This window comes from Pimephales promelas, chromosome 8, assembly GCF_988280905.1.
Source record: "Pimephales promelas chromosome 8, fPimPro1.hap1.1, whole genome shotgun sequence".
NCBI lineage: Eukaryota > Metazoa > Chordata > Actinopteri > Cypriniformes > Leuciscidae > Pimephales > Pimephales promelas.
This window is the reverse complement of record NC_142776.1, coordinates 28,454,582-28,471,375: the sequence shown is the minus strand read 5'-3', so window position 1 is coordinate 28,471,375 and position 16,794 is coordinate 28,454,582. Positions and strand designations below refer to the sequence as shown.

Below are 16,794 nucleotides of genomic sequence, written 5' to 3'. Positions count from 1 at the left end.
AAGCTACACTGTTTAACTCTTTTTGTTTATTCTTAGCTAAAAACACTTAGTTCTTTCAAAAATATATGTGCTCATTAATGTATATTTACTTCATTCAAGTAATAAAGTATTCTCGTGAGTGTATAATATGCCATTGAAAATACATATACGGGTAAGGGGTTCTAATGTCGGTCGCCATGTTGCCCCTCCATCTTGAAAGTACATTAACCAAAGAGGGACATACCCGTTAATTCAAGCTTCGCCTTTCGCGTTTACGTTTGAGTTAACACTCATGGACGAGGTCGAACTGGAAGCCATGTTAATCTTGGACTACATTGGCCACCGTAGGAGTTAAAACGAAGTCGGAATTGAGAGTAACAGAAACTAAAATTCACTGGATATACCTTTTCACCTCTAGATGGGGGTAAAAATCACACAGTGTAGCTTTCAGGAAGACAGAAAACATGACAAATGTTATCGCCGAAGCCTTTATCTCATTCCATTCAACAACAAATGCTTTTTCTTACATCTACATAAGAAAACGAAAGAAAAAAAAAACTTTTGTTCTTTTCTCCTTTTTTATATTTAAGGGACCTGTGCCACTACATTGTTCTTTTAAAAATGAGCAATAGGCAGCCACACTTTTTGGGGAGACAGCAAATTATATTTGTATTACAGATACAAAACACCAACAGAAAATAGTCATGCAAACACAGTGAGAAACCCAGAGATGAGGAGTCAGAATCATTGCAGTGAAGTGAGGAGGAAGCAGAGAATTAAAATTATAGTCAAAAAGTTGATCTCATCATAGCCAGAGTTTACTTCTGTTCGAGCTCCCATACCTATAAGCTCATCTGAAACGAACGGTGCAATCAAGTAGCCTTAAACCAATGCTTTTGCATGCTCCCTTTTTGACCTTACACTCATGCACCTGAATATGCAGGGCAGATAAATGGAAGCATTCTCCAGACAGCATCATAGTATTGCAGGACTGCATCCTCCACTTGTCTTTTTCAGGACTGAAAGAAGCTCAATGACTGGTAGAGAGTGATAAAGTACAATTTTAGGTAACACTATATTTTAAGGTGTCCTAGTTACAGTGCCGAGTACTATTAATTAACTATACTTACTATAGGGTTACTTGCATGTAATTATGCATTATTCATAGTTATTTCTATATGTAACATGAGACAAGGACACTAAAATAAAAGTGTTACTAAATTGTATTCCTTTTTCTGTCACATGGCATTTCAGATATAAAAAAAGTGCAAAAGTGTTTTCAATTTCCTTTTAAACCATTGCACAATGTATTCAACCAGTGTAATCATGTAACTCCATTACACACTGAACCTCTTAGCTCTTTCATTTCCTTTACCTCTTTAAGGCTTTTTAGACAGCCATGCATTTATTTACTCCTGTATGGCACCATTTTTAGACAGGATGTAACAGGAAAGGAAGAGAACTATCACACACGCAACACACACTCATATAGAAATGTACATGGAATTGATGTTGAATGGTTTTTGAAGGTTCAATGCAGCAAACAGTCATTAGGGCCTCATGTTGTTCATGGACGACAATGTAAAGCCCACTCGATGTAGTCTCTCTCTCACACACACATGAAAACAAACAAACATAACTAAAATGATGCTATACATTGGATTTGACAGCAATTGCACCCTTTTCTTCCATGTTTTTACTCTACAGAAGGTGGCTGCGTACAGTACTAGTCGAAGGTTTGTACACACAGTTTCTCATTATCTTAATGACCCTTTGATCTTAAATCTTTATTTTGGTTGAGAAATATATATAGTGCATAAGTCTTTACAAAACATAATTTTTTAATTAAATTATTGGGCCGAGTTTGGCAACTTAAAAAGCTAAACAAAAATATATATATATAAAATGTAATACTGATTAATGTTTTTGGGGGCTCAATGTTTTTAATCCCAACATTTATTACAAAATGAGGAAAATAATAATTAAGAATGAGATGTATACAAATTTTTGACAACTACTGTAGATATCACCTTAATGGTCGTTTTATTTTATAGTGACTTCTTCATTATTTGCACTTAGAGTCTGTTAATATTGCTTTTTGTTTTGTTTTCGTAAGGTTGGTTGTCTCAGCCATTCTGCATAGCAAAAGCAACTGACTGGAGTGAGTGATTGCAAACTAAATTTAAAAAAGGTGGCATTGGACCTCGCATTGCTGCTTCACATCCAGCTGATATTTACCCCAGGCTGCATGCTTCAGGGACGTAATCTAAAAAAGACTCCAGAAATTAAATAAAAATTAAATAAAAATGTACAAAAAATAAACAAGCTATACCAGGACAGTGATTCAGCCTTTGGCACAGTCACTCTTTAGAACAGAAAAATATCAAATCCAGGATGTTTTACTGATATACAATGAATCACCCCCCATCTCTCGCTTGAGTGTGTATGTGAGAGGGAGAGAGATAATGAGAGTCATATGTTGGATTGTCTGTGGTTTTAGCTTGCTAATGATGTTCACTCTGTTCCTTCTTTCAGTGACGCTGAGGGCCTGGTCTCTCCTATTGAAGTCCATTTGTTTTAGTGCAAACGTACAGAGAGACGACCCTCAATAAAACCCACACAGACTGACAGGTACACACTCACACGATTCGATTAATGCCAGACAGGGAGATTATGTGTCATTCCATGCGAATGTCCCAAAGAAAATGCCTCCCTTTATCTGGATTGAAAAATTCTAAAAGTCATGGTTCGAAATATTTACCTCCCCTGTTTTCTCTTCGTTCTTCAGTTTCAAAAGGAACTTCTGTGCTCTCGTTAGTTAAAGGATAGTTTGTTCAAAAATAAATATTCTGTCACAGTCTTACTCCTATGTCATTTTGGGGCTTGGAACGTCTCTTTTACAGTTTAAAATAACATCCGAGTGAGTAACTAATGACAGAATGTTCATTTTTGGGCTTACTATCCCTTTAAATGTATATTGAAACATGATTGGCTGAGGAGAAAAAAAGATGGCTGCGCATAATGTACGGAATGGTTTGATCTGTATCTAAAGAATTCCTCTGAACAAAAATAAAGCTAAAGAAAGGAGACACAAAAATACGACATCTTCAGGTATCAAAAAAATGTTAATCAGCCATCACTGCACATCTCATCCGCCAGTCACGTCTGATCTTTCCAAAAGAGCTCCCACTTACTCACATGGGACCATATACAGTTACACAGCACACCTCCAGTGTCTTCACAGGCTCCTTTAGCTACTCATGGAGAGTGTGTTCGTTTGAGGGAGGATGAGAACGAGAAGAAGGCATTGTCAGAGTGGGTTCAGTTGTGTGTGAGACACTGGAAGCGGTTTTTGAAGTACAACAGGCCATTTTTGGTGTGTGTCGCATCAGATGAAGCAGGAGGGTAACGGAACTTTGCGTAAGTTTTGTCGCTTTCCGACTGGCCCCACGGTAGCTTGATCTTAGTGGCGTGGTTCACAATGACATCATCACACGACCCAACATGCAGGGAGCCGAGCCCATCAATAAAGAACTCTGCAAAACAAAATATGGAAATGAGAAAATTAGTTTTGTCCCTAAGAACTATGATGTTTTTTCATGTCCGTGTGACTAATTTCTTTTGTCTAGAATTATGATGATACTTGCTGTTTCTATAATAACGAATAAAGTCATATATGTTTGAAATAACATATTTACACACACACTACTTCCATTCAAAAGTTTGGGGTCAGTGTGATTTTTTTTTTTTTTTTTTTTCTTCACTAATATTGTAATATATTACATCTACACTTAAAAATTCAATGTATTTTATTCCTGTGATGGCAAAGCTTATTAGTCTTCAGTGTCACATGATCATTTAGAAATCATTCTAATATGTTGATTTGATGCTCAAGAAACATTTCTTGTTATTATCAATGCTAAAACAGTATTAAATAACTTTTTTCCTTGAAATAAAAATCTTTTGTAACATTATACATGTATTTACTGTCACTTTTGAACAATAATTAATTCCTTCTCAGATCTCAAAATGTTTTTTTTTTCATACTGTGCATTATGATTCACGTTTAAGATTTAAAACCATTGATCAGGAATTTTTTCTTCAGTTTTTTACTATAGGCCATAACATGAAAACAATCAGTATTTGCCAGAATTTAATATCAGTGAATCACTAATTAATGAGTTTAATTTTTGCTAAATTTCGCAATCCTAGAATCACCTAATTTGTTTGCACTCCATTGAAAACTCACCCAGGTGTGCAACACGGGCAAGCCGGGGGTCAAAGCCAACCTGCTGCACTTTATCTGTCCTGGCAAGAAAGAAATTGATGACTCCATCAGTGACCACGCAGTGAGGAAACCCCTGGATGATATGATGGAAGCCTCGCCGCATGTGCAGACAGTCCCCTTCTTCCTCTCCAGCCTCAATTGAGATGGTCTGCCTGTAGGTGGCAGTGTAGCCTGTAGCTTCACGCACCGCTCCTCCAACCTTAACACACACAGAAGCCAAACACCATGCAGAAAAGACGAATTGAAGTGAAGAACACTCTTCAGTACAAGGTAAAAACAGTCTATTTTTGTCTCTGCCTCTTTAAGAAAGTGAATGAGCTTGTCTCCCTTCTCCGGGGCATGTCTCCAGGACTCCAGCTGGGTGGTTGTGCACACAGAAGACTCGTTCACTAGAAAGGTCACATAGATGACCCATTACAGAGCAATAATCTGCCCTAGTAGATCTGCAGCAACATGCAAACTGTATCTACTGCACTCTTTCCTTATTTTTAGTTATTACAAACAGACTCTATAGAAATCTTTACCATTCAAAACTCTTCTTTTATAAGCATCAGAGTACTCAAAATGCAAACAAACATGTTGTTTTTTGGACCGTTATTAGTGGACCTATTAAGTCTTTACAGACCTTTATAATCTTTGTTTGAATTCTAGCAATCACTGCCAAAGACAGAGAGTAGGAAGGTCTCACAAAGCCTGTTTAGCCCTGCTGCGCTGATGCTAAATGTGCTGATCTCAAAAGGAATCCAATCAGCAGTGAACACAGTCCTGAGATTCAGAGATTTGCCAAACCCTTTGTTCTGATTCTCATTAAAATAATGTGGAAAAACAGGAGTCAAAAGTAATTTGTCAGACGACATACTCAGCTGAATGAAGTCTTAGAGGTACATTAAGACATTAAGTAGTGTGCGTACTGTTGCCGGGCTAATGCTTTTAGAAGCAGATGCCGGATGCAGAGGTATGTGGCTGCTTGGTCAATGACTTTGTGGGGGTGTTGGTTCTTTTTGGTGTTGTAGGCTTTAAGGACCTTTGAAATAATGGAAATCATTAGTCGCAGTGATATGGACCTTGAACCGTTTGGTTCCCACTGAAGTGCATTATATGGAGAAAAATGCTGGAATGTTTTCATCAAAAACCTTAATTTCTTTTCGACTGAAGAAAGAAAGACATGGACATCTTGGATGACATGGCAGTGAGTAAATTATCAGCAAATGAACTACTCCTGTAAGTGTCAATTATGTTTTGGTTCCCATTTAGAGAAAAAAGATGCAGGGTTCCTCATTTTTACCATGGCACAGAGAGTGTTTTCTCTAAAATCATTGCTAAAGAAAATAATACCATGAAGTATAACTCCAAAAACACGTGGTATTTTTAATTTGCAAAGACGGGTTGTTGCTGTGGATATTGTGAGGTGAGAGGTTTAACTGGGGACTCTGCCAGTTCCAAAGGTGTAAGCTCCTCACCACAAGAGGGACCGGAAGAAACACTTTGCTTCCTCAAGGGTTTTTTCAGCCACTGATGTGCACCTGAGCAACCCAACACATACAATATCTCTGCAATGGCTCCTCACTAGATAAGACTGGATAATACGTGTATACTACAGCATTGTTTTTTGTCTTTATTTGATGAAAAACATTTTATGGTAGAACTTTGCTGTGCAGGAAAACACTATACAGTATATCATGCTACATACGGTATATATTTGAACGTTTTCTCACCAGGTCAAGTGTGGTTTTCTCCAGCACATCCACCAGCTTCTCTAGCTTTGTGTTGGCAGTGAAGATGAAGTCATCATCCACCCACAGCACATACTTGGTTGTGACCTGAGACACGGCCAGATTACGACCAGCAAACCAGCCCTGAGACATAGACACATATCAGAGCCCATCATATGGCATGCAAACAAAGACAGGAATGGGTCATAAACTCTAAAAAGTAGCAAGAATAGCAAGTTAAACATATTGGCTTTTTAAAAGTTTAATATTGAATATCTCCCGCCAATTAAACACAGTAGAAGCACTGAGTAGTTTCTTAGGCTCAGTACAGACACGAACCACACAGACTGAGAGCCTACAATAAACCCTAGAAGTCAGGAATAAACTATTTAATATAGTGAATCTACAGGATTTTCCTTTCTTCCTCAGTGCCAATCCGGCTTGTTTATTTTTCGTTCACCTGACACCAGTCACCGCTCGAGTGATTTGAATGTGAGAAAAAAACACGCTCCATAATATTGTCATGAGCGACGCTTCAAGTGTTATATAATGTATAAGTGTATATTTTTTCAAATGTTATATAAACTGATATTAAAAGGATGTGACCTACCTTTCCAAAGGGCATGATGTAATGTTCAATATATGGGCCTGACACAGTTTTCGGGTGTTCGCTGTCATCTGCTATCACAATTGTAACAGTTGGATAGTACCGTCGTATGCTGTCAATTAAATCCTGGAGCTTGTCATAGCGCAGGAAGGTTTTAGTTGCTATGGTCACGAGAGCACTGATGTTGTACTCTTTGAAGAGGGAAAGGTAAATGTGAGCGATTTAGTTATTGTACCAATAACACTAAAATCACAAAGTGATGATGAAACAAGTAATGACGCCTCTAATAATGGTTTTCTATTTCAATATATTTTATAATGTAATTAATTGCTTTGACAGCCATTACTCCAGTCATCCTTCAGAAATCATTCTAATATGATGATTTGGTGCTGCATTATAGAATGAATCTTCAGATTAATACATCATGTAAAACTGTATGTCAAGTAATGGTCAAGTAAAATATATAAGCACAACTAAAGTGATGTATCTCAAAGCATATCTGCACAGGCTGTGAGATTGACTTGATATGATCAGGAAATTCAGGAAGGTTACCTAGCAACATCAGCATGACCTAATTAATATTCATGATCTAATCCATCACCATTGATGTCACAAAAAGTGACATCAATATCAGTTAGTTTTAGTTATAATTAACAATAAGACAGATGCATTCACCTTTATCTGCGTCAGGGCCTGTGTTGTAGAGTTTAGGTGTTACTCCATGACGAATCTTGATGGTGAAAAGAGCCTGATGTCCTTCTGTGTCTAACTGCACTGAATCATAAGCACAAAAAAACAACATATGAAATAAGGATTACCCAGTCCTGAGTTTACATGCACATTTGGGATGCTTTTTTTTTATAGGAACTACCAAGCAGCTGCATACCTGTGTCAGCTGTGCTGGGGTGGAACAGTGTGTTAGTATATGTGATAAACTGGAGCTGCCGATTCAGACTGGACAAAAGGCCGCTGGTCAGGGTCATGTGCATCTCGCCCTCACCCCTGACCTTTACCCCCTCCACCTCTGCTGCCACATTAAAAGTACCCAGAGAAGCTGAAAAATTCAGCTACAGAGAAGGACAAAAAAAACCAGTGTTCAGGGAGAATGCACAACACGTGGGCACAGAAAACAGACTAAATTATTCATATCACTTACTGTATAGAAATCTCTGGGCAGCTCTTTTAAGGCCAAACCTGAAACACATTACATAAATGATATAAAGATCACGTTTTTTTCTAATTCAGATTGCAGAATTTCATTTTTGGGTGAATTATCCCTTTATTGTCAGTGTTAATATTCATTATATTAGAATAAAGATTTATTATTATAATGCTTTGCAATAGTCTCATCACATCTCTTCAGTCATATGGCAATATTAATCTAACAAGGAGGCACAAAAAGAGTAATACCTGGTATAAGGATAGTTTTAAGTGGCCGAACCTCCACACCCTGTGTTGGGTACTGCAGGGGGTTGTTAGCTTCAGATACAATCAGCAGATCAGCAGGGGTCTGCGATCTATACACACCAGAGTTACATTGACTAAAATTAAAACGAAACATTTTATTACTTGAAATTAAATAAACATTAACAGATAAAAATATAATAAAATCAAAAAATAAAATTATTTTAGCCAGTTGCCGTACTGAAATAATAATAATTAAACTAAAACTAATACTTAAATAATACCCTGTAGACATATTTGTTGCATGTTCCCTTGTTTTTGTTATTTGGACTTTTATGTCGGCGTACAATTTCTGTTCCCACTGTTCATGTTCTGAGTTTAATTCCTGTTTTACTTTATTTTTACCGTGATTATAAATTTCAAAGCCACTTTATAGTTACTCTTGTTTGTTGCCATAGTGATTGATTACTCACACCTGCTTCTTGTTTGCCTCTTGTTACCCTGTGTGTTTATATCCCAGTGTTTCTTTTGTTCATTGTCTGGTAGTGATGGAAGAAAAGAAGCTTTTCAAAGCCTCAGAATCAAGAATGTGTAATGCTGCTGTTGGTGCATGAACAGTATCTGTAAAGTTGCAGCGCTGAAAGTTCAGTGTAAGCAGAGATATTGTCTTTTAAAAATCAGGGAGTTGAATGCCTACAAAAACGACTCGATTGGGACTACAACGTGTTTTAGACGTCACTAACTCACACATTTGCATCAACCTCTCCCTCCGGAAAATGCAAAAAAGGGCATGGCCATATTTCTGCGGCTCGTCGAGTGTGTTGTGTTCAACAGCTGTCAGTTCTTCTGTGTTCGAGCTTCCCATGGACGCTGTAGTTCGTCAACAATGGATACAATTTATGTTTGATTATGTTCCTGAAAATAACGATCGTAATCTAGCTCTCTGTGCTGCGCATTTTACGGAAGACAGCTTCCAGAATCTCCACGGATTCAACACCGGATTCAACAAGAAACTGTTACTAAAACATGAAGCAGTTCCAACTTTAAAACCAGAGGCAGCAGTTGTTGGGCCACAACCTGTAAGTAGTCTAAGACTTCATAATTTTAAATGTATTTGCATGTATAATTCCAGACGTAGCCTTGTGTTTTATTTTTTTTCAAATGCCAGCGCTGGCTTTGTAGCCACTATAGGCTACTAGTTATTCTATTTTGTGTCTATGACAAACTCGCTGGGGCAATCCATTGAAATTTCGAAAGTTATGACACAACAAAGCCTTGTCAATTATGCTAAAAGGATACGCACATGTATGTTTATAACTATTATATAACTGTAACTGTATAACTTATAACTGTAACTTAAATAACTCTTGCCTTAAAATTCTAAGTTCAGACATTCTATTTGATAATATAATACGGATTTATAAACCAAATATTGGCACTATCATGAAACGATTAAATGCACCTCATTTGGAAGCTCTGATACTCTTTGGCTCGCCGTTTCTTCATCTCATGGAGCTGGGAGGCCTGGAAGGCAGTGTGCAGGGGATGGGCAGACACTCTGGGGAACAATAGCTGAGCGAAGGGCAGGTTGATCCCTCGGCTCTCTCCTTCACAAACACACCCGTTGCGAGCCAAAAGCCTTGCGGAAAAGGAGAAAAGTTTTTGACCTGAAAAAGAGTTTTTGACCTGAAGGAAAATGTTTGCATCCTCCTTGAATGTGACTTTGACAGTAGTCAATGCGGGCCTCTGTGTACAATTGTGTATATAAACAAATATAGGATTAATAGACTAATGTTTAAAGAAAGAGATTTGCAGATTTCAGAACAACTTTAATTTGTAGCGTAAAAAGTTTGTGGTCTTTTATTCAGCAACGACACACTAAATCGATCAAAAATGACAGTAAAAAACATTTATAACATCGTTATAAAAGATTTATGTTTCAAATAAATGCTGTTCTTTTGAAATTTCCATTTATCAAAACACAAGATATTTTAAGATTATTAGGATTGCTGAAGGATCATATGACACTGAAAACAGATTAATGCAGTTATGGTCATTGCATTACAGGAAAAACAATATTAATATGAATGCCTATCATTTTTAAATATATTAAAATAAAACACTGTCACTTTAAATCGTAATAATATTCCGCAATATTACTGTTTTACTGTATTTTTGATCAAATAAATGCAGCCTTGGTGAGCATAGGAAAAATGAAAAAGAAAAAAAACATAAAACACATCTTTCCAACCTCAAACATTGAAAAAAAGGTTTTACGACCATTCTTGGTCTCCCTTATTACTTGAACTGATGCTTGTGAGGATTAACTAACCTGGCCACACTCTCCCTCACACGGTAAGGGATGGTACTAGCACTGGGATCCGGTTCAGGAAGTCTCTCTTCCAGTAGCCGCTCAGCTCCAGGTCTGTACCGGACATCCACAGTGCTGTAGACCCGCGTGGGCCAGGAATGTAGCACAGCCAAAACCAGCACCACTGATGCTACCAGAGCTAACAGCACAGTCTTACGTAGGGAACGCATGCTACAAACTGCAACACAAACAGAAACGCATAGTGTTGAAACGTTATTCAGTTTAATTAGATTAAATGATACAGAAATGATGTGATACTCCCTGAGTATCTAAATCTGTTAATTGAAATAATGAAGCATTAACATCATTTCAATAATCGAATTAGCTTCCATTTGATTTCCCTTCACTTAATAACAATGGAGGGAAAGCACTTCAGTAATTAGAAATCATTATACTCACTCTATCCAATCAGAGCGAGAGGTACTGTAAGTTGCCATTACTGCTTCTAAAGGTCCATGGTACTGACTGAGTCAATGTTAATGTGATTGACAGTAGTTGATGTGGCTGATGGAGGGCTCTCTCCATCTGCTGAGGAAGAAAAAACCCTTAGTCGTGTCATTTGTAGAGCATTCATTTACAAATGTATTTCTTACTGTACACAAAATCAGTCAAATCTACTCATTCGCTATATTCAAAGTCTTCTAAAGGCAATACACTATTGTATGAGGCAGGGCCAAATGTCAGGCTTTATCACTGGGAAATTAAAGTATTTGACACAATAGTGGACATTTTTAAAGATAATTTTACACAAGATTCAGCTAATATCAAACATGCATACTAAAACGCTGTAACATAAACATGTTTTTGGGGAAACTGAGTGGTCACCCTGCTACAGCTATAAGACAACTAAAATAGTCTAACCTACAGTGCTGGGTAGATTTTTTTTCAAATTGCAGTCTGTTACAGATTACAAATTAAATGACAAAAACTGTTGTTATTACAGTTTTTTTCGATTGCTAAACGACAGTGGGCACGACTGGAGCTAAATGTGCAAAACTCTCACTACAGTCTGCATTACCAACAGTCACCTGAGCACAACTCTTAACACACGGCTCAAAACAGGCTCAGTGTGCACAACACTATGCACAACCCTCACTGAGATAACACACACTGTCACTCAGAACACACTGAGAGGAAAAACAGTAGCATCAAACACAAATGCAGAAAATACAAACTTTTCATCTTTGCAGTTTCAACAATTTCACACTTCATACAAAGTAATATTTTCTTCATAGAAAACAGTGACATTCTTTCATTTGATATTTTTTACATTTTTAGAACATAACAATGGAAAATTAGCAGTTTGCTTCAATAGTCTGTAGTAATTTACAGAATTACGGTAATGAGAAAAATAGGTAGAAACTAAAAGTACATACTGTAATACTGTAACCCTGCCTCTCACAAGCATTAGGCCACAGGTTTTCATCCTTTCAGCTGAAATTGTTTGAAAGTCAGCAGTGTGTGAAAGGCACAAGGCTGAAATTGAGTCTGTTTTGAATGAGTGGTTCACAGTTTTGACAGCAGTGTGTTAGCATTTGAACAAAGTGCTGTAAATCCACAGTGTTGTGCAGGTTGTGGTTAAAGTCATGGGATAAGTGTGTAGAGTTTTGAAAACTGTGTTCAAGCAATGAAAAACGATCTAGAGTTTGGTCCACATGAACTGCTGCTGTGCAGACTGTAGTTAGAGTTTTGCACATGTAGCTCCAGTTGTGCTCCACTGTGGTTTAGCAATCGAAAAAAACTGTAAAGTATCCGTTCAAGAGAAAATGAACTTATTATCTCCATGTTTTGAGAAGACTCTCCTGTTTTTGTTTATAGTTAGAGCCTGGCCAAATCCAACCTTGAAAAAGTTGTATGTCTGTGTGTGTTAGTCTTATTAGTTACAGGTTAAGGAACAACTGCATTATGAAGATTGACTGAGTTGTTGTTCTGGACAGGTTGGCGCCTAATTGATGGAGATATGCTTCAGTCTATCTGTTTATGTGCTGGAAATGAATATGTTTATCTATTTTCTTAGCCAATCAGAATCATTCAACCTGAAGCAAGGACATAGCTTAGACCTTGGTGAAGGGTACAACTGCTGTGATCTTACTGCTTACTAACCGTAAGCGGGGCGGCCTATGAACTCCTTGTGAGTCCTAAAACTGCAAACTATCTTCAGTAAAACTTTTCTTTAATTTATTATAATTCTGACTCTTATCTTAAAGGGACAAAGTGTAGGAATTTCCCATCTAGTGGTGAAAATGTATTTTGCTTTCAAACGAATTTTTGCTCTCCTGCGCCTTGCTTTTGCAAATGCGCGTTGCAACTACGGTAGCCATTATGTACCAAAAAGCTATGACAGGATGTCTTCTAATAGTTCTTCGTTGAGTGTTCCTTCGGGTGTTTGAAACAAACAGCAACTTGACACAACGAACAAACAAATGTTACAGTATGAATTACTGACTGTGAAAAACATGAACTATTATGCCTTCTGTATTCGTTATATATTTTCTGAAGTATGTGCATTGTTAGATATCATCATCACCACATTGAGGACATATTTATGAATAAAAATATTGATTTTAAATAATAAAATACATACAAAAGTACACATTGTCCCTTTAAATTGATTGCACTTCTGACTCTGGGTCTTAATTAATCATATTTGGTCCTTGGGTGTTTGACTGTAAATCCCCTTACACTGGTTACTGACATTCTTCAAAATATCTTATTTTGTGTTCAACAGAAGAAAGAAATTTATACAGGTTTAGAACAACATGAGAGTGAGTAAGTGATGGCAAAATTTTCATTTTTTGGTGTGAACTATCCCAATAGTCACTATGGTGAGCATTGCCTTATTTCTATAAAATGCCCACGTCCATTCTTGGGCTTGGAAATCAGATAAACATTAAATAAACATAATTTGTTCAGTACACATGGCCAAGAGAGCTCAAAACCCTGCAACAGCAGAAAACACATAAAAGAAGAAAACAAATTACAGTTTTTTCGATTGCTAAACCACAGTGGAGCACAACTGGAGCTACATGTGCAAAACTCTAACTACAGTCTGCACAGCAGCAGTTCATGTGGACCAAACTCTAGATCGTTTTTCATTGCTTGAACACAGTTTTCAAAACTCTTCACACTTATCCCATGACTTTAACCACAACCTGCACAACACTGTGGATTTACAGCACTTTGTTCAAATGCTAACACACTGCTGTCAAAACTGTGAACCACTCATTCAAAACAGAATAAATTTCAGCCTTGTGCCTTTCACACACTGCTGACTTTCAAACAATTTCAGCTGAAAGGCTAAAAACTTGTGGCCTAATGCTTGAGAGAGGCAGGGTTACAGTATTACAGTATGTACTTTTAGTTTCTACCTTTTTTTCTCATTACTGTAATTCTGTAAATTACTACAGACTATTGAAGCAAACTGCTAATTTTCCATTGTTATGTTCTAAAAATGTAAAAATATCAAATGAAATATTGTCACTGTTTTCTTTGAAGAAAATATTACTTTGTATGAAGTGTGAAATTGTTGAAACTGCAAAGATGAAAAGTTTGTATTTTCTGCATTTGTGTTTGATGCTACTGTTTTTCCTCTCAGTGTGTTCTGAGTGACAGTGTGTGTTATCTCAGTGAGGGTTGTGCATAGTGTTGTGCACACTGAGCCTGTTTTGAGCCGTGTGTTAAGAGTTGTGCTCAGGTGACTGTTGGTAATGCAGACTGTAGTGAGAGTTTTGCACATTTAGCTCCAGTCGTGCCCACTGTCGTTTAGCAATCGAAAAAAACTGTAATCAGGATGTTAAAATAAACCAAAAAAAAAACACATTTCAGGTCATCGACACCACTGACGAGTAGACATTGAACAATAAGCATGTCCTAGCCAGTTCCGTCTAGTCGGGGTCCCCTGGAAACATTGTGGTCTGTTGTGCTATTGCAGTGTGCTTCTGTATTTTTGAGTTGTGAGTATTTGCAGCGCAAAAATATATTCGGTTACATATGCATTTCTGTATTGGGTTGTGTTTTGAGTATAGCACATGTATTGTCAAACTGATGAAGAGGTGTTTTCTATTTGCATGTTTTTCCTCAGTTGTCCTCAGTTGCCGTGCGTTTCTGTATTTGGGTGAGTTGTGAGTATTTGTAACACGTATGTTGTCAAACTGATGAAGATGTTTTTTTCTATTTGCATGTATTTTCCACAGTTGTCTTCAGTTGCAGTGTGTTTCTGTATTGGGTTGTGTTGAGTATAGCACATGTGTTGTCAAACTGATGAAGATGTTTTTTTCTATTTGCATTTATTTTCCTCAGTTAGCCTATCCTCATTGCCGTGCGTTTTTGGTTGAGTTGTGAGTATTTGTAACACATGTGTTGTCAAACTGATGATGTTTTAATTTTTCTTTCTATTTTCATGGATTTCCCTTATTTGTAGTGTAGACTATTTCTGTATGCGTGTGAGAGAAAGAAAATAAAACATTGAATTGCGCTGATCTAAAGCAGTAAACAGCCATTCACAATCTAAACAAGATAAAACCATATGCGCATTCCTGAAGAGTGTACACGCCCAATGGAGGCGACTTCCCTCCTACTGATATATTGTGTATAGTCTCTAGGCTAACGTTACAGCAGGCCAGTGTGCGGTGATTCCCAGCCTACTGTATACAACATCTCACATAGGCCGCACATCTGACAGTATGCAGTATGCACCGTTGGCTAAATCAGTTCAAAGCCTTGGCAAATAGCCAATAGCCATTAAGGGACACGATTACTAGCCTGCTCATCATTTCCACTGCCCATTATGCCGTCTGTGCAGAAATACAGAGAGGTAAGTTAGCCTGCCGAAAGCCCCTTGGCCTGTTGTCGCCATATGTCACATCATCCACAGAAGATTCTATCAGGCAATGCAGAGCCATAATTCTATTAAAAAAACGTTACCATAGAATCCGAATGAAATCATTTCTATTCAAACACCAGGAAGTGAGTGCGAACAATTAGGCTACTTAACGGGGCACAATTAATTGTATTTATTTACTCAATAATGCAGCAGAAACAAACAAATGTGTCGTAAACGACTGAGAAAATGATATCAGAGCTAATCACAACAGGGCGGATGAGCGAGCAGACGCGTTCAAATCTTACCTGTAATGTCGCGACCAAGAGGGATCTCCTACCCTTAAAATACCCCCGGCGCTCTTGTCATGTGAACGAAAACAGCTGATAAATGAAGAAAATCCGGTGGCATGGCATCCACCTCCGAGGCAGAATGGAGGAGAGCGAGAGTCGTCGGGCTACCCCCTCTATCGTGAATAGCGATGGAGAGCTGCACCGCAGCCTCTAATGAGGAGGAGAGGAGAGTGATGTGGCTGAACACACGCCTGCCGCTCACCACAAGAAGCGAATTTAGCTCTTATGATTATTTAGATTGTTTTGTTCCTGGTCAGATTTTACATTCACAGTAGCGTAAACTAAAAAAGCTCCATTGGTCAAAAAGAGTTACAATAAATAAACATAACAATAAATCAACATAATTTAGGCTATACGCACTCTTACAAATAGGTTCTTCATAGGCATAAGGTCCCATGAAGATGCTTTAACATGCATGGAACCTTTCCATTCCCAAAAAGGTTCTTTATAGTGGAAAGGGGTTCTTTAGATTTTTAAAAAATGTTCTAAACTCTAACAAAAAAAAATATTTTAACCTGATAAGTGTCATGGAATTTGACACATATATTCTTCTAAGACATTTGGCAGATTTGAAACAGAAGTGAAAGTCAGAGTTTGAGTTTATGAAAATGTATAATGTAAAAAAATTAATTATTCATATTTTATATAAAATATATATATTTTCAAAACCTGGGCGACTCTAAAAAAAATACAAATAAATAATAAATAAATAAATCAAAGCCAAAAAAGTTGTGTTTCAAATTTTAGGTTGATATAAAAATGAAAAAAAAAAAAAGATTTTGTTTGGGCACAGTACCAAACTTTTTCACTAGGTCACAACCAGACTCTCCATTACTGCCCATTTAAGCTTTTTCAATTTTTTGATAAGAACACCAACTCTCTCTAGTATCTGAAATGACACTTGAAGTTTATCCCTCTTCCAAATTCTTTCCACATTCATTAAGCAGTTGTGCTGCTTAATGTTTTTTTGGAAAATAAATTATTTTATACCGTAAGTCTTTAGCCTACTATCACTTTTTAACCTTGCTGAATAAAAGTATTAATTTCTTTAAAAAAAAAGTAAGAAAGAAAATTAGTGACCCCCAACTTTTAAACAGTATAGTGTAAAGATCCATCCATCCATCCATCTTCTTCCACTTCATCCGGGGCCGGGTCGCGGGGACAGCAGTCTAAGCAGAGATGCCCAGACTTCCCTCTCCCTATACACTTCCTCCAGCTCTTCTTGGGGGACACCGAGGCGTTCCCAGGCCAGCCGGGAGAC

At 37.4% G+C, this 16,794-nt stretch overlaps 1 protein-coding gene across 2 annotated transcripts; it reads right to left on the bottom strand.

Annotated features, from left to right (window-relative positions):
* Positions 1–448: 448 nt before the first annotated feature.
* On the bottom strand, positions 449–15,718 carry b4galnt1b (beta-1,4-N-acetyl-galactosaminyltransferase 1b). 2 transcript variants are annotated; one of them, XM_039689166.2, is made up of 12 exons: positions 15,489–15,718; positions 10,761–10,889; positions 10,323–10,539; positions 9,453–9,629; positions 7,997–8,103; positions 7,743–7,780; positions 7,473–7,653; positions 7,262–7,360; positions 6,590–6,777; positions 5,983–6,123; positions 4,229–4,466; positions 449–3,515 (listed from the first exon to the last, which is right to left on the bottom strand). In XM_039689166.2, the coding sequence occupies exons 3-12, from the start codon at positions 10,529–10,531 to the stop codon at positions 3,301–3,303; spliced, it is 1,593 nt and encodes a 530-aa protein (XP_039545100.1). In that variant the 5' UTR covers positions 10,532–10,539; positions 10,761–10,889; positions 15,489–15,718; the 3' UTR covers positions 449–3,300. The 2 variants fall into 2 exon arrangements, with proteins under 2 accessions (XP_039545100.1, XP_039545101.1); XM_039689167.2 differs by having other exon boundaries at positions 10,761–10,886.
* Between the last annotated feature and the right edge of the window lie 1,076 nt (positions 15,719–16,794).